The 26,066-nt window shown below is 31.2% G+C and overlaps 1 protein-coding gene across 1 annotated transcript; it reads left to right on the forward strand.

The window, feature by feature from the left end:
- Window positions 1–415: 415 nt before the first annotated feature.
- Window positions 416–22,898, forward strand: LOC126734142 (exocyst complex component 4). Its single transcript, XM_050437674.1, has 18 exons — window positions 416–583; window positions 6,421–6,573; window positions 6,627–6,805; window positions 6,864–7,029; window positions 7,086–7,285; window positions 7,347–7,491; window positions 7,549–7,803; window positions 7,887–8,005; window positions 8,061–8,233; window positions 8,643–8,821; window positions 15,807–16,027; window positions 17,918–17,979; window positions 18,048–18,155; window positions 18,221–18,291; window positions 18,361–18,555; window positions 21,014–21,163; window positions 21,645–21,851; window positions 22,350–22,898. The coding sequence occupies exons 1-18, from the start codon at window positions 530–532 to the stop codon at window positions 22,515–22,517; spliced, it is 2,805 nt and encodes a 934-aa protein (XP_050293631.1). The 5' UTR covers window positions 416–529; the 3' UTR covers window positions 22,518–22,898.
- The last annotated feature ends 3,168 nt before the right edge of the window (window positions 22,899–26,066 follow it).

Here is a 26,066-nt window from a genome sequence, read left to right on the forward strand (position 1 = left end):
TTACCTACTTTCTTTAATTAATTAACTTTTAGTACTACTTTTACCAAAGGAAAAACAAAAATCGCTGTAATTAATAATTATTTCAAAGTTCTCATTCTTAACGCAAATAAACTTTATAACACAGTGAAACTAAGTAAACCAATACTAAAAAAAATTAATGATTTTCAACTCAAAAAAATATCAAAAATTTGACGTCAATTTATTGTTTACGATTGTTTGTATATCTTCCCTCCTGACATATTGAGTTTATTAGCGGCCTCGGGAGACCGCTAACAAACGCTTAAGCGCCTTTTACGGTGACGTCGTGACTTGATCGCCCGAATGACATGTCTTGAAGACGCTTATAGGCGCTTACACGCTAAAATACGGCTTTATGAGAATCTGTCAGTTAAATGTCATGTCATGGTTTGTTATGTGTTATGTGTCAAAAAAAGTAATAATAATGGCATCATAAAATAAAAAAAGAAAAATAAAAATCAAACATTTAATAAATAATAGATTTCCTGGGTTTTTACTTTGAATACAGAAAATGGAATCACCTCCAATAAAGCCTCCAAGAGGAGTAAAACCAGTTAAAGAAACGGTAAGTATTTAATAATCCTGAAGGAGTACTATTTATATTTTATGGTTTATAGCAAAGTGCAACTTACGTCCTGTGATAAGGCAGTCAGTTAAACCACCAAAGTTAAAATGCCTCAAGTTAAGACTTAATTCTTTCTAGTGTTAAATTAATGTATAATAATCGAAAAGCCTCCCACTGTGTGTAATGATCTTGCTAATGGTATTAGGCCTGCAAACTGCTAAATTATCTTTTCATAATTGAAATTAGAGTTTTTAAGTTCCTACAAACAATTTTTAAATATCATGTTCAATTAACTTATTGAGTATAAAATTTCTTTATTTACAGTATTTACTGTAAATAAAGAAATTTTATATAAATAAAGAAAGGCAAATAATAAGGCCTTGAATTAGAGCTTCTAACATTTCCAATATTTAACAAACTCCTGGACCTTATACTTAACATATTATCGCCGTCACATATTAAATTAAGTATTTAATTAACAAAAAAATAAATTTGAATTGAGGTTGATCATATCCTTCTTAAAGAATGGAAATTGCATCTTGTTCATTTGGGAAAAACATCTCTGCTGTATAACTAACTACCTGTGGATAGTAGAGATACTTGCAAACAAATATTATAGAATTAGCACTTACCAGAATATGATCTAAACATCCAAATTGAGTTAATTAAATTTAATAACCATCCACCATTGTTATGACTATCAAAATGTAAACATTATCAACTTGTATGGTAAGGATAATATATGGTACATACAGCTTTATATTTAAAACTTATGCATAGAATTACATAGAATGGCAAAAAGGAGGTAAGGTAATGATCTAGAATGTAATTACATTAATGGTATAATCATTCTATATATTTTATTTCTTCATTTTTTGGTTTTCAAGAAATCTTTTGTAGAAAGGAAGTCAAAGGTTTAACATATATATAAATACTACAATTTCACTTAACTGGAAAGAAATTGAATTTTTACAAAATTGTGGTGCAGTTTTAAATTTAAAGTAAAAGAAAAGAGCACATTAATGAATAAATTTATTAATAAATTACTGTAAAAGAAAATATCACCAATTAAATAAGAAGTGTATATGAGGGGGTCAGAAGCCAAGGGGTCCAAGTACCAAAACATAAATATTGAGAAATTTCAATTTTAAATATTTTTACTTATTAAAAAATCTAGAACCCTAAAATGCATGAGTTATGTATTGCAAATTTTTTGTTTTGCTTATACTTATAATTTAAGATGGATTTTGAAAATGTTTGGGCTTTATTTTATTCACAGGGCCGTACTATGGTACACGGGTGTTGTAACAATTTTGAAAAAATGCCACATAATCATTTATTTTTGTAGATACAGTGGCGGCCAGCAAATTAAAAACGATACAATTTTTAATATTTTATGCTAAAATCATACGGTTATATTTTCTATTTGCAAATAAATGTTTTTATCACTTCATGTTAAGCTTGCACATGCATAAATATTTGGATTTGAAACAGGTTTGGAATCTGATATTTTAACAATTTAGAAATACCTTGGACAGCTAAATAAAAACGATTCATCTTTTGTTTTTTTTTATCAATTTTTGTCGAATATGAATGTGTAGCATTTATTTATCATTTAGTTGGTATCTCACTTAAGTAATACAAGGTCAATATAAAACAAACGTTATGGGTAAAAAAAAGAGTTGTGACCCTGAAAAAAGACAAGTAATTTTAAATTTGATTCAAGAAGGGCATTCATACAGTAAAGTTGCAGCAATGCTAAAATGTTCTAAATTTATGGTTCATAATGCTATTAAACATTATAAAACTCACGACACGGTTAGAAATGTACCTAGGAAGAAAAGGCCTAGAATAACAACCGCAAGAGAGGATAAAATTATGGTACGTTTAGCAAAAAAGTCGCCCCATTTAACAGCAGTAGATATCAGACGTGAAATGTATGCACAAAACGATCCGAAGCCATCAGTAAGAACAATTCGCCGCCGACTTAATGAGTTTCAACTATTTGGAAGAGTTTCCCGAAAGAAGCCACTTGCCTCAAAGAAGAATCGTAAACTCTGATTGCAGTTCGCACGCGATCATTTGAGTTGGACCCTTACCAAATGGAAAAATATACTTTGGTCGGATGAAACAAAACTTAATCGCATCGGATCGGATGGTCGTACTTACGTACGAAGACCACCTGGTGAGGAATTAAATCCAAGATTCACAAAATTAACTGTTAAACATGGAGGTGGTTCAATCATGATGTGGGGCTGCATGTCATGGTATGGAGTTGGACCAATTTATAAAATAGATGGAATTATGGATCAGGAGAAATACAAATCTATATTAGAAAATGTGATGCTTCCATATGCAGAAGAAAAATTACCTATTACCTGGAAATTTCAACAGGATAATGACCCCAAGCATACAGCACGTTCAGTAAAAAGGTGGTTTGAACAAAACGTCGTTGATGTAATTGAATGGCCCTCGTGTAGTCCAGACCTCAACCCGATAGAGAATCTGTGGAATGATCTTAAAAGAATAATTCAGCCAAAGCAATTTAAAAACATGGACGAACTAGTGAAAGGTGTTCAAGAAGCTTAGTATTCCATCCCAATTACTGGCTGTCAAACTTTAATAGAATCTATGCAAAGAAGATATCTAGCAATAAAAGAAGCTAAAGGATATCCTACCAAATACTGATTTTTTTTGGTGTAAAATTAAAATATTGAATTCGTTTTTAATTTGTTGTCCATTAATTTTGTAAACATTTTTTTTCCCTAGATTTTTGAATAGATTACTATTGATTTATGGTAGAATGTGTTTAATATGTCTAACCCTTATAAATAAATATCATTCGTAAAACTGCATAAAATGGTTTTCCAAAAAAATTAAATTTTGTGTCGTTTTTAATTAACTGGCCGCCACTGTAGGTAACTCGATAGGTAATAAAAATTGTCAAATAATAGAATCGACTTTAATAAAAAATAGTTACAGAAGGTTTTGTATTAATATTAATCATCATCCGATTCAACCATGTTACCGAGAATATAATCTTCATCGTTTCGCCTGTTTGTTTGATGGTCTGCATTCAATGTCTGTCCTGGATTCAACGACTTATAGAAATCATGGTGTATTGGTGGTACATATGGTAGAAGCTGCATCAAGTTATTGAATTTTGCTAATTTTATTTTTGGAGGACTGTTATATAGAGCAGGTAGAAGAATTTTTGAAGGTCTACCATGCAAGTCAGTTTTTTTAGAAAGATCCATTTCTTCAAAAGGAAAATCACTATTATAAACTTCTTTATAAAAAAGTTTCATTGGATACTTTTTTTTTAAATGTAGCCATTGCATTTTACTTATTCCTGTAAGATTTGATTTCATGATGTTGTCCATGGAAGATATAGATTTAAAATCCTCAGGCTGCATTTTTACTAAATTTTCTACTGACTCTTGCTATAAAATTAACCCAATCATCGGGAGTAAAAACGTGAGTTAGCCGTGTCTTTGCTTTTTCAATAATGGCAAAATCTTGATCGCATTCCATAAAGGAATGTCCCGAAACCAAAAAATGGTGGTCAACACTTTCGATATGTGTAAATTGCACAATATACATCCAAAATTTTATTATGTTCTTGTTCTTGTTTTGACCACCACAGTTATCACTGAATGCATCGATGTGGGTCACTGTTTTTGGCAAACTTTCAATATACTTCAGCAAACATGACATAACTTCTTGAGAACCTTTCGACCCTTCACCTTCATGCCACATGTACATATTACCAATTACGGATGATAAATCGTGGATTCCTAGATTGTAAGTCCATAGCTGGAGCAAATAATATACTTTGCTGCATGTCAAATGCGGAGTGGGTAAGGTTTTTTGTAGATCAAAACAAATAGCACGTTTTTCTGGACACTGTCTTGCTGACTCCTTGGCGGCGTTTTTTTAATTTTTTGCTGCTTCAGCTTGACGTAGATGACGAGCATGTTCTCTGGCAACGCGGGAGCCCTCTTCAGATTCTGGATCACAAGAATTTTTCTGAGTAATGAACGTGTCACACTTTGTACATGTGTCTGAATATGGTCGGTGAAAAGCTAAGTTGAAATGGGTATTAAAAATGTCGCGGTATTTGCTCAGCTTTAATGGTCGGGCTTCTTTTTCATGACAAAATTCTTTGTATAGCTTGTACATTTTTGTTACATTTAACTCGGGAGACAAATACTTGCGATTCGGATTGTCTTTTCTAGTATAATGACTCACAAATTTGGGGAATGAGTTTATATGCTGTTTTGCTAAGTTTAAAGACTCATTGTCTATTTTATTGCTAGGGATATGTCTTCCCCTTTGATCCGTTTGGACGACTCCAGGCTCCTTCTTTTTCTTTGTGACGTTATAAAACCGTTTGCGGCTAATATCTAGAGTTCTCAGAAGAAACTCTTTGCATACACGTTTATTTTGAAGTTTTATCACAGCGCTAATACTCTTTTGTCTGGTGATTTTTAGATGGTGCATTTTTGGAGCATTATTTTGTATGCATGATGCAATAAAGGTGCTCTGTAGATCCCATCCGTTAGTTTTGTTTCCAAGATTCCAATAATCAGTAAAAATTGTGTTTCTAACTTCCTCCGTAAAATTTTCTGTACACTTGTATCTGCATGTATGGTCATAAGCCTTAACAGATTTTGCATGTTCACCCTTGCGACCAACGTATTCCTGGCCACTGTTTCTTCGAATTTTTGAACAATTTCTTTTCCATGTCGCAGTTTTACGAACCCTTTTTCTGGACTTCCCATTCCCAGCTTCATTCAAGTTTTGCACTTCAGCATCATTGCCACCACTGCTACTTGGAACATAATCTCCATCTATATCAGAGTTGTCGGAGAATGGCTCTGAAAAAGAGTCATTTTATTAAAATCTGTTGTAGGTATTTAAATAATAACGAAAAATATGCAATTATTATAATTATGTTCTTAGTTCCATATGAATTTGGTGCGCTATAATGAAAAGAACTCCATTTGTATTATCATAACCTTAAAAAATTGATATCATAAAATATGTACCTTAATTTTTATTTTAAATAGAAATTTTTATTGCTATAATAACTACTTACCTCTTTCATCGTCTGATGTAAGCATTTTGAAATTAAAAATGCACTTTGATCACTATTTTTCACGATTTTAGTACGACAACTGACACTGACAAAATCGTTAGTAATCAACAGAATATAACAGTTTCCTTGGATGTAAATGGATCCAAGTATACTTGGACCCATTTAGCTCTAAACAACTGTTAAGATATGGTAAGTAGTACATTTTCTTATTGATAGATGGAGCCATTAAGACTTGTTTTATGCTTGGATCTCTTTGCCACCAAGTAAAGGTATATATTAAGTTTTGATTTCTGCACTTAACTCGATATTGAAAAAAACTCGACTTGGACCCCTTGGCTTCTGACCCCCTCATATATTCCTTGATGTACATTTTTCCTTAAAATAAGTGCCACATAGAGATAACTTGTTGAAAAAAAAAAGAATTTAAGTTTTCTCTAAATTAATGCAAGGAAAGGTCCTTTTTTTCTTATTGTCATTCTTCATGATATTTTCTATGATTGTAAAGATGTTAATAAATTAGTTAGTTAGGTTTATTTTTTAGGTTTATTGAAAGTGTAGTAACCGGCAAAAAGCTTATTTGTATTTAAATCTACTAAGATATTTTGTAATTTCCCGTGATTGGATTGCTTTGTCTATCTGCAGGAGAGCTTCATACTTAAATAAATAAAGAAATATACCATATTCACCAGAATCTTATAATTCGAATACCCAAAATTACAAAATTATCCATTTTCAGAGTGGTTTGTTAATGTCAGTAATCCGCACCTTATCTGCTAGCGAGACAAATGAACAAAGAGATAGAGAAAAGGCAAAACTAGAAGCCGATTACAAGATCTGTGATCAAAGACTCGATCATCTAGTATCTAAACATGAAAGTGATCTTACTGAAGTATGTTGTTTATTACACAGTAACATCTATAATATCTATGATATATTTTTTAGATTATGCATTTATTTAGCACCATATCACAATCTGTAACTGAAAATAAAGTGAAAATTCATAAAGCAAAAGAACTGTTGCAAGACTGTAAAAAGAAATTGAGGTGTAAACGTGATGAGTTGAAAGCTTTATGGATGGAAGGCCTAGAATATAAATATATGCTGCAATTACTTGAGGAAATGTATGTGTTTGTATAAAATTTTAATAGTACATTTTGTACATATATAGACCGTTTTTAGAGAAAAAATGAATAATGTCCCAAATCAACTAGCCAATCATATGTCGCATAAGAGATATCTCCATGCTACAAAGCTGTTGGTAGATGCAGTAAAATTAGGAAGAGACCCCTTGGAAGGCGTTGAGAGCTTAAAAGAGTTAAGCCAAGAATTAGAACAGAAAAAAGAAGTAAGTAATGAGCCCAAATATTTTAGAAATTAAATAACATTTATAAAACTTTTTAGCAATTACACTTGCAAATTTTACAAGAATTAAAGCATATTTTATATACAAAACCATGCCAGCATATTTTAACACTAAGAAGGCAGGGCTCTGGCAGGAATGGTTTTTTGATCCATTCACCTTTGCAGAGAAGCATGAAACTTAGACTGAGTGGGAGAAATAGGAGTAATGTTTCTAAGAATCTTATGGAGGATTTGACAAAGTATTTTACCTATATTTTATAATAAATTTAATTAAATTATTTATAATTTATTTTATTTTAGGTCTGGGGCAAAGGACTTACTGTCAGAGGGTTTTAATTTAGATGAAGACCTGGACAGACTTAATATAGATGAAAATCATAGGAATTTTGTTGCTGTTTTAGTAAAAAGCTTGTGTTTGTTAGAAAAGCTTCCTTATGCCTTAGATGTATGTTTAAAAAACGTTTTTTTTTTCTAGTAAAAATGTGCAAATTTTTATTTTCAGGAAATTGTTAGGGAGATGCAAGTCTCTTTAACTCACATTATTCAGAAGTCCACACAGCATGTTATAGATTTTACAGAGAACATTGATTCTAAGCGGGGGTTAAAGGAGCTGGTGGACATTTTATTTGATCAGTTTAAGGAAATAGCAGATTCACATCAAGTATTTTTAAAATGGGTTGATAAGTCGATAGCATCTCAAAATATTGATTTGAAACCTTACAGTTTGCAGTACTATTGGTCGCAGGTTCAGGAAGTGGTAGGAATTCATAATTCATTTGTTGTTTCTTAGGGCTTTAGTAGATATATTTCCGAATATTGAATTTTAAACCTTTTTTTTAGTTGCAAGAATTTCTAAGTGACTATTTAGATTTGCAAAATATGTCTGTAGATTTTCAAATGAACAGCACAGTAGATCACAGCGATATTTCTGCATATTTTTCAAGAAAGAAACAGCAGAGGTAAATTAAAATGTCTATTGACTTTTGTCTTCTTTAGCCAAAGTATTCTTTTTAGTAAGAAGAAAGTGCTGTTCAAATTTGATGGTTCTTCAAGTGCCCTTGGTTTAAGTAGTGCCTTAAAAAATAATAAAAAAGAAAAAGTACTAATATGTTCACCACATCCTAATAATATATTAGATTTGTTTATACCTTTTATGTGTTTTACTGAAGATATCGAGCAAATGTTGGGTAAGGACAATTATTAAATAATAAATTCTACCATTGGGAAACAATATATATATTAATTGTTAATTTTTTCAATCAAAATTGCTTTATTTCACAAGTTTTAAATTTGAAAATGTTACACATTGATGTTGTGCCTACATCACCTTAAAAACTTCTAGATTTTTAGGTTTATTTATCTTGTCATTTCCTAAAAACCAATGCAAGCATAAGCATAATATTTGAAGTACCGATATTTTTTTGTAACTGCCCTTATGTGTCTTGGGTCTTTTATATTATAATTTCATTATTCTTCAATGATTAATTTTCTATCGTTTAATATAATTCCTTATTTCGTATGTTGGTAGTCACATTTATTACACAAACTAAACTTATTGTACAGGCTTTATTTTATAAAAATTAAGATGTTTTTTAGGGATGTCTCACGGATCTTGTCCATTGTACAAATACATAACGCAACACGTTTCAAGCGTGTATCTAAAGAGAAAATCAGATGAAATTATAGGGGAAATTGAAAAAGCCTTTAAAGCTCCAGATGCATGGAAAACTGCCGTACTTCTAGAGTTATCTTCGGATTACAAACCCTTATTAGTTGTAAGTTTATAAAATTATATGCTCTACTTTTTTATAAATGAACCTCAATAACTTTAACCACAAATGTTTTTAACAAGTAACATTCTAAATAGAAGTATTCAAACGATTTATTTTAAATTGACCAAATGAAATTAATAATTACTTTACACAGCTTTTAAGAACCTCGGCAATGCCTAAACAAGAAATAATGACTTTTAATCTTAATAGTCATTTTAATGATAGTATATTTTCTTTTAATACTGCTACTGAAGAGCGGGTTTTGCGATATTATTCTTAAAATAAAATCTAATGCTTTTGGAATTGATCGCCTTAATATAACCTTGGTAAACCTCTGTTGTCCCTTTATAATTACATATTTAACTAATATAATGAATTCAGGTTTAATAAAATACTATTTTCCCACATTGTGGTACATTGCAAATGCGCCGATTATAGTACTTGCGCTCAATATCCATTATGCCGATTCTTTCAAAAATATTAGAAACAATTATGGAATATTAGATTACATTTATTTTTGGAAGACTGATTTTTAGCGCTCTTAAATAAATTTGATTTAAATCAAGTAATAACCGAGCCTACAAGATGGAATTTATCTAACAATACAAGTACCCTACTTGATGTCATTATTATAAATAAACATTTCCCAATAAATGGTGTCGGTTCGTTGTCTTTGCCACAAACCATTAGTGATCACAACTTAGTATTCTGTTGTCTTGAGTTTCCTAAAAGTAAAGAGGGACATTTTAAAATGAAATGTAGGAATTATAGTGTTATTAATACGGATTTATTTGAGCATGACGCTTTAAGACTTAATTGGGATAGTATATATTACCTAAATTCCGTTAACGATAAACTTGTGGCTTTTAACAACAATATACTTTGTTTAGTTGATAAACATGCGCCAATTAAGACTAAAAATATTAAAAATAAACCATTCACTCCTTGGATAACAGACAATATTAAATTGCTTATGAAGCTCCGAGATAAAGCACTGCGAAAATATAAAAAAAATAAAACTGAGTTAAATTTAAACTATTATAGGCAATTGCGAAACTATACAAAACATGCTATTCAGCGGGAAAAAATATCATATTTTAACACACTTTCTACAAAAAAAAATCGTGATTTTTGGATAAATGCTAATAAACTACATCTAACTAAATCAAAGAATACCGATCTGCCTTGTAATTTTAGTAATCCAGAAGCCCTAAATAATTATTTTTCTCAATGCGTTAACCAAATTAACAATAATATATCATAAACCAAATTAAATTTTTACAATGAAAATAAATGGAATAATAGTATTCAAGAATTAAATTTAAGTGTTCTTGATGAAGAAAGGGTTAACAGTATAATTAAGACCATAAAATCAAATGCTATAGGAGCTGACGGACTTGTATAAATGATATCAAGCTTTGCCGACCTTTTTGTAAAAAAGCACTTCTAAACATTTTAAATACTTGCATTCTTACAAATGTATATCCTGATATCTGGAAAAAAGCACTTATAAGACCCGTTTCAAAAATCTCTAATCCAAAAGAACTAAAAGACATAAGGCCTATAAGTATTTTATCAGTAGTTTCTAAAATTCTAGAAAGGCATATTCACCAACAACTTTATAATTTTGTTAAGGAGGAATTATAGTACAACTACTAGTCTGGTGGGAATGTTAGATAATATAAGACTTAACGAAGAACATAAACAAAGTACTTGCATGGCGGTGCTTGATTTTAGCAAAGCATTTGATACTATAAATCACTCAATGCTCCTTGCAAAGTTGGGATATTTTGGTTGTTCCGAATCTACAGTTTCTTTTTTTGATTCCTATCTTAAAAATAGATCACATTCGGTGTTGTTAAAAACCAACAATGGAAGTTGGAGCACTCAAGGTATCTTGACTTGGAAGTTGGTGTTCCTCAGGGCTCCATATTGGGACCTCTTTTATTTTCGATTTATGTTGCGGATATGCCTAACTGTATTGAACATTGTAAATTACAACAATATGCTGATGATTCTCAAATATACATGCCATTAAATTTTTTAAATTTTAATATTTCTGAGCAAAAAATTTAATCGGATATACTAAACATAGTTAATTTTTCCAATGAGCATAACTTAAAAATTAACCCTGCTAAATCTAACATCATTTTGTATGGCTGTAAGTCAGGAATTCTGAGACACTTATATAAAAGTATAAATATTGAGATTAATGGAGAAAAAATTCCAGTTGTCAATGAAGTGAAAATATTAGGATTGACTTTAGATTCTAACTTTTGTTTTGAGACACACATTAAGAACAAATTAAATATAGGCTATATGCGTCTTAGAAATCTGTACAGATTTTAAAATGTCTTAAAGAGTAAAACCAAATATTATCTCTGCAATAGCCTCATTCTCTCCTTACTCGACTACGGTGATATCGTATATTCTAATTCTATAACATCTGAGCTTTCTAGATCTATACAAAAATTACAAAATAGCTGTATAAGATTTTCTTATAGCGCTGCCTATCGGGAGCATATCACACCTTATTTAAACATAAATTCTATTTTAAATATAGAAAGGAGAAGAAAATTACACATATATGCCTTTATATATAAAATAATAAAGTCGGGTCAACCCCCTTATTTAAATAAGTTATTTACTACTCTCTCGCATTTACACAATACTCGTAATGTTGGAAATTTTAGGATACCTCAACATAGAACAAGTAACTTCCACAAGTCATTTTCGGTTGTCGGAGTTACAATGTGGAATAACTTGCCAAATAATATTAAAGATTTGTCATTTAATAAATTTTACACCAAGGTTAAGCAAATTCTTCTCGACTCCCAACAAGATGCCTAGTAGTATGACTAGTAGTAGATACATAGTAGTATAAACTGCAAAATCAACTAAGACCAAAGATAAGCTGGCCTGTCCAATCTTTCTTTTGTGGTTCTTTTTTGTCTATTCTTGTTACCTTCCGTCGCATGCCAGCCAAATTGCTTTGCCATTTTTTGTTTCTGCCCTTTTTAATTTTAGTTTTGTTCTTTTTTAGGTTAATTGGGAATTTTTTTTTGTGTTTATTTATAATGTTTTCAAGACCTGTTTCACGCAAATTGCGCTATCGGTTTTATATAATCGCGAAGCAGTTCCTTTTACCAAAAATTGTCAATTTTATTTTCTCATGTAGCTAATTATATTTATAACAATTTTTTTGGTAATAAACTTTTTTGACTTTGAAAAAAAATGATAATGTTCAAAACGAATAATCTGGGCTTAGACGAAGAACATTTACAATGGGCAGTATTGCAACCTGTATACTTGATATACAGTATTGTATATTTGATATTGGGATGATATCGTTAATGCGTAAGATCATAACCTTAGTTTTCTACTTATTTTATTCGATTATACTAAAGCATTTGATATGATTAATTATCAACTATTGTTTGCAACCGTTATATTACGGTTTTGACAAGTCTGCCATTTCATCTTTTTTAAGTAATAGGGCACAGTGGATAATCATAGATGGCAAAATTTTAGACTTAAAAAATGACTGTTGGAATCCTCAGGGCTCAATATTGATACACAGAAATTTAAAACTTTCCATAAATTTTGTTCATAATTTCAAAAATTAAATAGAAAACGAGATTAGTAACTTGCTCACTTCGTCAAATGATAATCTGCTTAAATTCAATCCCGCTGAAAGCGTTGCTATAGTATTCTGCCCTGAAAATCATCACAAGAAACTCACTGAACATTGAAAAATTACGTTGAGGAATGAAAAGATTGCTTTTAAAAATTCTGTCGGAAATTTAGGACTTATGGATGATAAATTGAAATTTAAAGAACATGTAAGTCTTTTAAGGGTTAAGAAGAGCATTTTCTAAACTTATTAATTTATGCACAGCAACATTCATTTACAGTAGTGGAAAAAAGTAGAGCAACATTTGAAAATACTTTATTTTTTCAAGCAGTGAATGTAAACCAGAAGTAAAATTAATTCCAGTAATTTATTATTACACAAGCAATTTAATATTAAGAAAAAAAACATGTTTCCTTGTCCTTAGTATTTTTGTATTAAAAAATTATTTTTTAGGTGGAAAAAAGTAAAGCAACATTTTTTAATATTCGTTTTTATTTCATTTCTAATAAATAAAAAAAAAGATAAGTTAATATTTTGTAAAGTATTCGTTAGTCTTAATTATATCTTCACAAAGTTTTGGCATAGATCTTATTAGCTCCCTGGATCCATATTCACCCATGCTTCCATCAATGCTTCAAACAATTCGTGCTGATTTTTATAAGATTTTCCTCTGATTTTGGAATCTAAAATGTCCCACAGATTCTCAATTGGATTGAGATCAGGGGATTGTGAAGGCCATTCCATTACATTAATGTTTTCCTTTCTGAACCAAGCTTTTACGAACCGAGAAGAATGCTTGGGATCGTTGTTCTGTTGAAATAAATGTCTTAAAGGCATAGTATCATCAGCATATGGAAACCGGTCCATTATACCTTCTATTTTCTACAGGGGGCCCATACCATAGCCCTAAAAGCATCCCCAAACCATTACTGCTCCACCACCATGTTTTACTGTTGGACAGGTATACTTGGGGTTGAGTCTTTCATTGACAGGGCGTCTAACATACACAATTCCATCACTTTTGAACAAACAAAAACAAAAGGTAATCTGGAGCGATGAATCCAAATTCATCGCTCCAGATTACCTTTTTCCAATCATGCTCTGTATAACGTAGATGCGTTTTGGCAAAACTTAAACGGGAAGGTCTTTTTTGTTTGACAGCAGCTGTTTTTTGGCAGGTCTTCTGGCAAATAACTTGGCCTCTAATAGTCTATTTCTCAAGTCACGTTTACTCCAAGCTCTTCGGATATGCGGTGCTTTATCTTATTGGATCCCAGAAAAGGCTCATTTTTAGTAATTTTGATAATTTGTTTATCGGTATATGGAGTAGTTTTTCTACGTCTCCCTGACTTTTTCTTAACAGATAAATCGCTATTTATATGAAACTCCTTATTTATATGAGACACGATAGATCTATGTAACCTAAATGTCTTTGCAATAGCAATCTGCTTTTGACCACTTTTGTATAAATCAACAATTCTATTTTTAATATTGACAGATAAATGTTTACCGCGAGGCTTCTTAAGCAGCCAAATACCGTCAACTTATCAGTTTAAACTAACACTAAGTAAAATATTTTGCATGATTTGAGAAATATTTCAAAAATGATTTATAAGTACAAATTTTCAAAAACCATTTATAAGTACCATATGTTTTTATCTACAGAAATTTTATGCTAAAAGTCATCATCTAATATTTTATTTTAGCAACTTATTAAATGTTGCTCTACATTTTTCCACTACTGTACTTAAAAAAAGAGCTCTTCTAAGCGAGACTCTTATATTGACATATTTTAATTTTGTGGAAGTCACTTATGATTCCTTCATAAATTCTGTGGATGTGGAAAGAATTTAAAGGATGCAAACATCTTATATACCTCTGACATCTTGAATACGACGAATATAGCCTGTGTCCTACAAATCAAGGGAATTGGGATAATTTACTACGGCTAAGAGACGCCTTTTGCAATGTCTGCTCATTTTATAAAATAATTAAATTTAAATGTCCAACTTATCTTTTTAATAAAATGGGATTTCGTACTAATGTTCATAATCTAAAACATTCGGTGGCAGTATATGTATACCTGCACATAATAAACAAATATTAAGTCTTATTTATACTTAATTGTCTCAACTTTGAATAAATATAGAGTTGACAATTTTACAAAGTCCGTGCAGTCTTTTATGAAGATTAGAACACATTTAAATAAGTCACATAATAATAATAATAATTCATTTATTAGGACCAAACCAAACTATAAAAAATACAGATATTTGAGATATTGGTCCTAAAAGACTCTTCAGATACCTGACAACACAAGTAATGCAAGGCACTGCTTAAGTCTCCAAACAAGAGAGATTAAATTAAAACATTATCTTAGGTTCACATACTTAAAAGGAATAAATAAAACAAAAAGTAAGAACTAATTAAGTGTACTTACAAGCTAATATTGCAAGAAATGATAAATAAATTTAGTTAAAAGCCAATGTGTATTTTAAAGTACAATGTTATTAACATAATAAAAATTATTCCAGTTGTAATTCTAAATGTATTTTGTTTTAAAACACCGAACAAGCAACAGAGCAGTAAAAAGTAGTTAATAAAAAACATTCAACAAATTTCAGCTATTCACAAAATTTATGAAGACGAGTTCACCCCCATTATCCACTTAATTCCCAATTGTTGAGCAATCAGGCATTGCATAAGTTTTTTTTTTAAACTAGCCAGACAATTACACCTCAGAAGATTACAATTCAGAAGATATGGTGAAAATGAGTTTATAGTGTTGCGGCAATATAAGAAAAAGACCTTTTGAATATTTCTTTATGATGTCTGGGTATGAACACTATTATTAAAACGTAGAGGGCAACTGCGAGCATCAATTTTGATTTATGTAATGTGTGTTGGTGAAATGTGTTCGCGTCTACGGATGCCATAGGTTAAACGTAAACATGAATTTTTACATGTGACCAGTTTAATTAATTTTACCCTTTGTCTTATCCTAGCCAGTTGCCTCTATTTGTATTTATATTCGCAGTTCCCAGAATTAACAATACCGTAAGCATTTTCTGTATTTAATTTTTGATGGAATACTTAAATATATGTCTAGGTATGAACTTTACAAAATACTTCGATTCTATTATTATTTATATACAGAAAAGACAGTTGTTGTTTGGCAACAAATTATTTTGTAAATTTAGGCTTTAACAGCCTTTCTTTATGGAAAGAAAGGAAGCTGAAATTGCCCTTTACTACTTTATTATATATATTAATTATTTCTTATATACATTATTCTTAACTAGTTTTTTTTTGTTAATTATATACTATTATTATTAAATCCCTTATTAATTCTAGAGTACTGTTGCCGTTGAACGTTGTATACGGGAATGGAAAAAAGTTCTCCAATCGCTACCGTTATTCAGCGAAAAAATCGCCGAATTTTCTGTAAAAGCTTTGAAAGAATACAGAGATGCTTGCTATTCGGCTTATAAAGAAATGGTGCATCCTCATTCGGAGGATCGTAGGATATGTAGCGCAGCTTGGTTAAAAGATGAGGATATAAATCGGTTTTTAAAGTAAGTACTTTTATCGGTGATTAATTTATTATTTTTCAAATATTCGAATTGATAATCTTTAACAATTATTGTCTAAGAATCGTCAGTACATCATTTAGTTTAAAAATAGAAGAGAAACTAAGTTCATGAACTCCCCTATAGAGTAAATTCAGTCTTTGACATGTCTTTTATATTTGGTGGCAAGGCATTATACATTTTAAGGCCAATCGCATTTGGAGATTTACATTTTATTTGTGTTCTATATGGAAGTATTTAATAATTATCTGCATTCATGGTGTTAGGAAATGCTTCCGTCCATAAGTTGGATCGCTGTCTTTATGTTGATGAATATTTAAACATGTTTTTATGATATAATATATGTTCCTGTGAGTGTGACAATGTTGCAAACTTTTTGAGAAGAGTTCTACAGGAAATCTTATAATCAGTACCAGCAGTTGGTCAGTTCCAGTAATTGGAACACCTGGGATTGCTTTTTGAAGTTCATTTGTATATAACAGATAAAGTATAAGGCCCAATAATGAGTCTTGCGACACACCTAGAATTTATAGCAGTACTGCAGCCAGATACTGCATAGGAAATATTAACATATTGATATATATATTTTTAAAAAGATTCAATTCAGCTTAGGCTGTTACCTTCAAAACCGTAATGCTGTAATTTCCGCAGAAGAATGTTATGAGCCATACAGTCAAAAGCCCTGCTGAGATCACAAAAGAGCCCAACAGGGACCTCCGCTGCATCAATATAGTTCACAAATTCACAATAAAGAGTGTGTGGACTTACTTCTCTGAAAACCATGTTGGTGTGTCCCAATTATTTCCTTCAAAGACAGTCTATCCAGAAAGCAGTATTCAAGAATTTTTGAAAGAACTGAACATAAACAGGCCTATAATTTTCCATAAAATGTTTGCTAAAATCTTTTTTATGGAGGCGTACAATTTTTGATGTTTTTAAAATCGAGGGAAATTTTCCTGTGCAAAACGATAAGTTTACTTAATATGTTTATGGGCAAGTACCTTCAAACAGCACTTGATGAAGAATGGAACTAGGTCTACTACACTTCATCAGACCCACATGATTTTTTCCTCTTTAGCTTACTTTGTATTAGGTAAAAGAACTTATACTCCAAAAAAGGAACCTACTAAAGCGTTTTCGACTGATATTCCTCTTCAATACTATTTTGTGCTCTATTTTGTAAGAAATTACCCATTTTATTTGTTAAGTTAAGAGATGTATTCGTAAAGAATGAATTAAATGAACTTAGGGTCATTATTAAAATTTATGCAAATTTTGATCAAGTATTGTGACTGAAGTCTGCTCTGTCTTTGATTTATTTGATAAATTTTTAATTATGATCCATGCACCTAGTACAGGGTTAATAGCATTTAAAATCTTGGGTTGAAAATGCTTTTTTTTAGTATAGTTAATTATCTTTTTATGTTCTTTTTTCGTAGCTTTATAGTTTTGTTTTAGGATCTTATTACTTTTTGACAATTGAAATAATTTTTTTAAATTACTGCTTTATTTTTTAATTTCATTTGTGACCCAAGATTTATTATTCCGTTTATGGCATTGTTTTGATAATCATATCCCCAATAAGATATAAGGGAGACCAACTTTCCCTGCTCAACGCGATTCTGAATTCACTTATTGAGTCGATATTAAATATTCGACAATAATATGAATTACATTATACCTAGCTAACATACATTTTAAACAAACGATTTATGGTTACTTACTACATTATCCACAATGTTTGTACTCCCGTGGCCAAAATTTAAATAATCGATGAGGTAGGTGCATCTTTAAAACGTTTTAATTAAGCATTTAAAAGAGAAATGGCAATTTTTTTCCCAAACTTTGTGATAAGTTTTATGCTTTTAATTGCAGATCCTTACCGAATTGGCTAAATTTAAAGGCACAACAAGAATATTATGCCAGAAGTGAAAGAGGTTAGTTGTCGGTTGTATTTTTTATATTTTACAGGCAACATATTCATATATGGTCGTATATTTTCTAGGAAGAAGAATGCTTAAGGGCCAACCATCAGAAGAAGAAAGCCCGGAAGACGTACGAATGAGAAACCGAAAAGAAGCAGAAATTTTGGCCAGTAATTTAGGAGAAGGAGGTATTATTGCAAAAAATCTATTAATTTCTTATAAATAATCTTCTTAAATTTGATCATATTTTTAGGCGTATCTGCAAGTGAAATTCTCTCCGATATGACTCTTTTAAAGGAGTTAGCAACTTTGCAAGAAAGTATGGTAAGCCTCTCAATATATCTTTATGTAAACTTATTATAAATTTTTGTAATTTAAATTATTTTTTTTTAGGAGTGGTTTTCAGTTAGGATGTTTCAATACACGAGTGAATTTCGGTTAGAACCTTCGAAGTTGTCCCCACCAAAAGTAGAAAATCATAACGACATTACACCACCGGTTTCCAGTGCAACGCTTCATCAGTTGACCAGTATAACTCAAGACTTTGACGAGCTTGCCAATACATGCCTTTTACTACTACATTTAGAGGTATATAATAACTTCCTTTCCCTTTTTTTATTATTTAGATTATTCTTTTTGTTTTATGTAATAAGTAATATATGAAATTACTAAGAATCGTTTTGTAGGACACATTTTATAAATAATTATCGGATTTGATAAAGAGGGAGAAACAAAGATAACAATTGCTATAATTAAAGGTTATAATGATCAAATTATTGCTCGATAGAATATATCTTGGCAAAATTCATCTTTTGTTACAAGAATTTAACAGACAGTTTTTGTTAACTAAGATAGTTTATTAGTGTTTGTAAAAGTAACAATCTAAAATTTCTTGCGCAAATCAGATGTCGATGAAGTTTTTTCTAATGAAAAGTCCGGAATTTATCAAATCTATTGTATTGTAAAAACTGCAATATATGTAGATACATAGAAAAGCTAGCTCATCAATTAATACCAGATTTAAAGGACATGTATCCCACGATAAGGTAGGGAGGCATATTTCATTGTAGCTGAGACTATTTAAAACAATACTGGCCATAATACGGGAATTGGAAAATCTCATTGAATAGTCGAACGAAAATTTATAATTGGCAAATAATGATATGAAATCTAATCAATGTAAAACTAAAAAAAGCGCAACTGAGACTATTCTAGGTTAAAATGACCAATTGGTCTATGTGCACCTAAGACTAGTTCCAAAATACAACTTCCTTTAGTTCGATTCCAGGAAATATTTTATTGCTATCTATTTGAATCCAACATACATGTGGATTGCAATTATTTTGTTTTTATTCCATTATAAGTTATGATTAATTTCCTTATCTGTAAATATATTTTTATTTATTTATTATAACAAACAGGAAGTTGCTAATTTAGTGTTGTTGTTAATTAAAACAACAACACTTAATAGATCCCTTTCTGATACAACAACACTAAATAGATTCTTGTGTAATGATGAATATGTAGCGAATACATAGGAAGTTATTATCCAAATTAAATTATCCAAATGCTCTCCTTTAGGATGACAGCACTCATCCAGAGAAATAAGTACCACCGTAATACGTTGCTACAGATTTTCCTGGAAATTAGTCTAATTTCCTGTTTGATATTGGCCTTGATCCTTATTCCTGAGCAATTTAAGGATGTTTATAAGTTTCTTTATGAAGTGTACAATATAATTTAAAAAATAAAAGGTAAGGCTTTCGGAACGGACGGTCTAAACATAAGTCTTTTTGATCTTTGTTGTCCCCATATTTGGGAGTATAAAACCCATATTATTAATAAATGCTTAAAAAACAACTATTTGCGTAATTGTTGGAAGAAAGCTATTGTCTTACCTCTTCCTAAAATAAGTTACCCTACAGACTGTAGATCAATTAGTGGGCTACCAATTATGTCCAAGGTTGTACAACGAGGACATACAAGAGCGACTACATATTAACAAGTTCTTGATACTAACAGATAAACAATTTGCATTTCAATGTGTCGATTATATTTTTCGTGCAGGCATAATAATAAGATCACTGTCTTGGTATTATTAGGTTTTACTAAGGCGTTTGATTTTCTTAATCACGAAATATTGATAACATTGCTACGTTACCTAGTATTTTCAAATAATGCACAAGCTTTAGTTAAATCATTTTTAAGTAATAGGTCTTAAAGGGTTAAAATATTTACAATTCTCTCAAGCTATCTCTCGGTACATAATGATGTCCTTCAAGGATGCATATTAGGTCGATTACTTATACAATACTTTCTACTATTACCTAGCTGTATTATTCCTTTTGTAGAGTTAACTATTATGAGATATATAAGTTCCGATCTTGATGAACTTGTTAGAATCTCGAACATGTGTTAAAATTAATTTCTAAGAAGTGTGTAGTTATTTTTTGGGAATAAAGTCCGAATAAGCAATATTTCTGATTATTTTTTGTTATCTATTGGGTTGAATTCAATCCAACCCAAAAAGCACTAAGAGTTTAGCTGTTACAATTGATTCACAAATGAAATTTTCGAGTCATATATTACTCTTAAGAAGTCATGTTGTGCTTTAAAAACCATCATAGCCATTACCTGAATAAAGGTAGTCCTGTATCATGCTCAAAGATTTTGAATGGCTTAATATGTTTAATTGTTGTTCCTATGCATTCCTTATATGTTTATATTTTTCTTGAAATATGTGCACAAACAGACTATTTTTACCCCAATACTTTTACTTATGCATACGAATTCGTTTTTAAAATATTACCTTGTTTTGTTAGGACAATTTAATAAAATTAGATATGAGTTTTTATGTAGGTTTAAGTTTTGCCACATAGTTAAATCAGAACTTGCAAGAGATTGAACATTGGCTCTTATTTACTAGTTAACTCCACGTGTAAATTTTGTCTGTAGATTTTTTTTTCTGTGGTAAATAATAAACGTTATTATTATTAATATATATTATATAGATAGAATATTGGATATATTTTACTAATTTTTGCAGGTAAGGGTGCAGTGCTTCCATTATCTACTAGCCCAAGCCCAATGTAATAAAGAAACCCATGAACCAGATCCTAAAGTATCTGAACTTAGCAAAGTTCTAGCGAATGTAGATGAAGCGATGACATCCAGTTTACATCCAAGAAAATGCAAAGTAAGTGCACCCAATTTATGAGAAACTATACTGCTTTTCTTCGTATTTAAAAGGAATTAATAATTGATTGTATAATGTTGCAGTTACTTACTTTTTGCTATCTCTTGCTTGCCTAGTTTTGCTAAATCTAGTCTCTTTACAAATAACCCGTTTTCTCATTTTATTCTCTTTAATAACATTAAAAATGTTGTTTTTTCTTGTGTCAAAATGCTTTTAATAAATTTTAATTGTAACTTTTTCTAGCTTATTTTTTCTTTCTTGAGTTTTATAGAAAATACGCGTTACACTTATTTAAACGTATGAACCGCTTTAACTTTTAATTATATTTTTTATGTTTTTATAAAGTTAAATATTAGTTTTAATTTACTTTTATCAAATAAGCTGTATGAACTATTTTATAGCCTATTTAATACCATCCATACAAAAACAAACTTTTTCTACACATTTTAACATCTTTTTATCAATTTATTAAATCTTTCAGTATATATTCGAAGGACTCGGCCATCTTATTGCGAAAATACTCATTAGTTCTGCCCAGTACATGCAGATTATCGACGATGTAGGAATTCAGAGGATGTGCAGAAATATATTTGCCCTTCAACAGACTTTAACCAATATTACCATGACGAGAGAGCTTGCCCTAGACCATGCGAGACACTACTTTGAGTTGTTTTTCTTATCACCTGAGGTAAGCCAAACTATGTTGACCGAGCCATAAGATTTATTTATTTTATTTTCACTTAGCTTTACACTAATTACCGTAAACAGGCGATAACATACTTAAATATTCAAATCTCAGTATAGCCCGGTATTTTTGGTAAACGTTTTTTTTTCTCAAAAGTGTAAATGCTTACAAGGATAAATGGAAAACCTTCTTGTTAATCCAATGAGACATTCGAAAAAAACTAGGTGCGTCTTAACAATTCTATCAAATTTTGAGCCTAGTCTTGGAGCAAAATGGTAATTTTTGATAATTAAAAAAAATATATATATTTCACTAGATATGGATTACGCAACCTTCGTGAACGCAAGTAATTCGATAATGTAAATGAACCTTGTTTTTGGGACAATCCCATACAGTAAAAGTTTGTAAGAAAAATGCTATCTAAACATATAGAACAACCCTAAATGATTAATAAATTAATCTGGATCGTAAGGGTTCTAAAAAAGTTGTGTTTTGTTTCAGGAAATTCTCAACGGTATAGTAGACAAAGGTCCAGCATTCAGTGAATTAGAATACATGAACGCTCTACAACTGTTAAACCGTAGTCAAAAGAACAAGGACTCGAACGCAGTAACAGTTCATTTGGAGCGATTATCTGATATATTAGGAGAGGTCGGAGTAACTGTGTAAGGTAAACCACAGTAATGTTCAACTTTATACGAGAAAAAAAAGAAACGAACAAATATTATGGGGTTTAAGTAGTACTAAATTAATTATTATTACAAAAGCCATTTTTCGTTATATAGCTTTAATATTTACTAAGCGCTTATTTTTTTTTTTTGATCCAAAAACGATAATTATTTTACATACTTTTAACCTCAGACCTAAACCAAATACGTTTTATTACTTATTTTATTTAGCATTAGGGGTAATATATTATTGAACGAAAATGCAGCGTTAGCAGTAGTTTAAGGATAAAAATGTATATTTGTAAATGTTTTGTATTATGTTGTTAATTTATATAGAGGTCTAAATTTCTAAAAATATACAAATGACAATGAGTTTACTACATGTTCACTTTTATTTTCTTTGACCCCACCAACGCGCTCAGAGAAGGCATTTGGATAAAGAACTAAAATAAAAAGGAAACATTTTCCTTTTATTTTCTAAGAAAGGCTTTCATATTTTTAAAGTTTTATTTTATGGTCTCTACTTTAGTTCAAAATTGTACTAAAATGACAATAAATAATTGCATAAATACGAGGTGTGACAAGTGATGAGACTGATTTTGTTGCCGCGCTTGTGGTAAACCTGCGACCTTAACATTCCTTTCCCCTTCCCCGGCATCCCTTCCCTCTCCATTGATACATTGACCATCGCTCTAGCTTGTTTAGTTCGCCTGCTGTGTCGTGTTGAGTGGACGTGTGTTGGTGGTGCTTGTCACGAAAATGCAAAAACGAAATCTAGAGCAACGCGTCGCAATAAAATTTTGCGCCAGATTGGGCGAAACAGCTTCGGAAACGTACACTAAAAGTGTAAAAGTGCATGGTGATAGTGCTCTTAGTCGTGCCCAGGTGTTTCGATGGCATAAAGAGTTTATGGAGGGGCGAGAAAGCGTGGAAGATGAGGGAGATCGGTCGAGGTGCAGACTGACGCGCATGCGCAGCGTGTACGCGCCCTAATCCTTAAAAATCGGCGTTTAACAGTCCGAATGTTAGCCTCCGAACTAGGTATGAACCGTGAGACAAATTTAACCGACGATTTTGGGATGACAACGCGCCGTGCCATATCGCCCTCAGCGTGTCCCAGTATTTGGCCTCAAAAGGGATCGTAGTGTTGCAGCAACTACCTTATTCGCCCGATATGTCACCCTGTGACTTCTTTTTGTTCCCTAGAACAAAATCGGTGGTCAAAGGTAGCCATTTTGAATGGATTACGGACATCCAAGTGGCCGTGACTAGGGTACTGGCGGACATCCCAGTCGAAGCGTTCCAGAACTGTTACGAAGCGTGGAAAATGCGCTGGAATCGTTGTATAGCTGCCCAAGGGGACTACTTTGAAGGAAATGGCAGAGTTGTAGAATAATTTTTGAATAAACGATTTTTATGGAATCAGTCTCTTTATTGGAATCAGTCTTCTATTTTTTTATTAAGTTTTATAATGTTACGTTTAGGGAAATGATTATGAAGGACTTCGTAATTCACTCTGTATAATGTGTACATTTATTCATTCTTAAAATTTAATGCTTTCTAGCTTTTGACAAAAGTGTATAAGTTACGATAAAAATCATTTTAAAATTAAAATAAATATAGTCTTAAAGCAATGAATTTTGTCCTCATTTCCCTATAAGACAAAATACAGTGCGATGGTCGGAAGTGCGTAGTTTCCAAAATACAGGGTGTTGAAATTTTTCAAAAAAAAAACTAAGTTTTCCTCTGAATTAAAAATGCTCTTAGCGATTTTAATGCAATTTTTAGATTTCAAATGGTATGGTGGTCAGGGCACTTTTTAAGCAATTGCGGGTGATTTGTCTTGACGGACTTGCAGTACATGTGTTAATTTTTTTGGAAACAAAAGCTTACGCCACTTTTCAAATCAAATCAAAAAATCTTGAACTTATGCGCTCCGACACACCGTTTTTGTATAACAAAGTAAAATCTATAAAAGGGTCTTTTACTTTTATATTCCGAAATTTTTAGTTTTAGCCAGGTTTTCATTACAATATCCATGAAATTAAAAACAAGGAAAAAGAAGTATGTCAATTTTTTTTGTCAATTTTATTGTGGGTGCACACTATGGTATTTTTACGGTATGGCCAGAAACCATTTTTAGGAGATACCATACCCAAATACAAATAATGGTGTCAAGGCGATAGCGTAAACAAAATATTATGTTTTGTTTATTTTTTATGACAGTAAATTTAGCCAAGGCGATAACGACCAAAAGTCACTTTTATTATTATCACTACAATTTAGTAGTAATTACCTGTCTCTAACTGTTTAAAAAGAATACTGCAAAAACAAAATGAATCGCTTTCAAAATGAATCCAGTTGAATGAACGAGTTCCAGATCGTAAATTGTAGAACTTAGCATCATATCAGTTCTATCAACTGCTCCCACATTTTGGTTATAGTTGACCACACATGCCGTTTTTTTTTACAAACGCCCCTGTTTTTCAGTCTTTTTTATTAAACTGTTTCATTTCATGTTTGTGGATAGTTTTCAACATATAAGCTTCCCTGTGATCCTTCCATCGGACGATTAAAATATTTTCCCTAGCCTTGGATGTTGTCTGACCCTTGTCGAATCTCCGTGATAGACCAGATGTGTTTATTTGCAAATAAATAAGTAGAAAGAGCTGGTAAGGTATACCACTTATCAGTATAGAGAGAATGACCTTTATTCAAATAAGATTGCATTAATGTCGTCACAACTGATCCTGATATACCGAAATCTTGATACAAGTCAATACCTGTTTTTGAGCCTGTATATACGATAAAATTTAAGACGTAGCCCGTCTCAAAATCACATGAAAGGAACATTTTTGTGCCAAAACGATGTCGTTTTGTTCGTATAAACTTCTTGAATAACAGACGTCCGTTAAAAAGCATTAAACTCTCATCGCTTATCAAATTCTGGAACGGAACAAAATTCTGGGCAAACCTAGTTTTAATTTTGTCGAAAATCCCCCGAACTTTGTGGACAGAGTGGCCTTTAATTTGTTGGGCATTGTCCGCAAAATAAAGCATGCGTAATATTACTTGATAGCGGTTTTTAGACATCAATTTCCGAAATATCGGAGTGTATAGTAATATAGTATCGGTAGACCAATTCTCTACTAAGAAAAGTACAGTAATAAAACTGAAGAATTCTTCTTTAGTAATTGGTGTCCTAATTATTTTTTTTATTTATTTATTTCTGCTCTAAAGGATATTTATTAGTTTTAGTTATTACAACATCTATCACCTCATCATTAAAAAATAAAAGAAAATAATCTAATTCTTTTGAAGGATTTGTCATGTTTCCTAAGCAAGCGCCAGAATTTGTATCGTCAAAGTTATGTACTACAGGAATAAATTGGCGGTTGCGCCATTTTATATACAAATTTTCATCTAAGGCGTGTTTTACTTCTTGGATTGCTCTATTTTCTGGGCTTAAAAATTCGTCACTTTCCTGATCACTATTTGCCTCGCTGTCCGTCGGTATAAATTCACTTCCACTGTCAATGTACAATGTAGA

The sequence above is a fragment of the Anthonomus grandis genome, chromosome 3 (genome assembly GCF_022605725.1).
Source record: "Anthonomus grandis grandis chromosome 3, icAntGran1.3, whole genome shotgun sequence".
Classification (NCBI taxonomy): domain Eukaryota; kingdom Metazoa; phylum Arthropoda; class Insecta; order Coleoptera; family Curculionidae; genus Anthonomus; species Anthonomus grandis.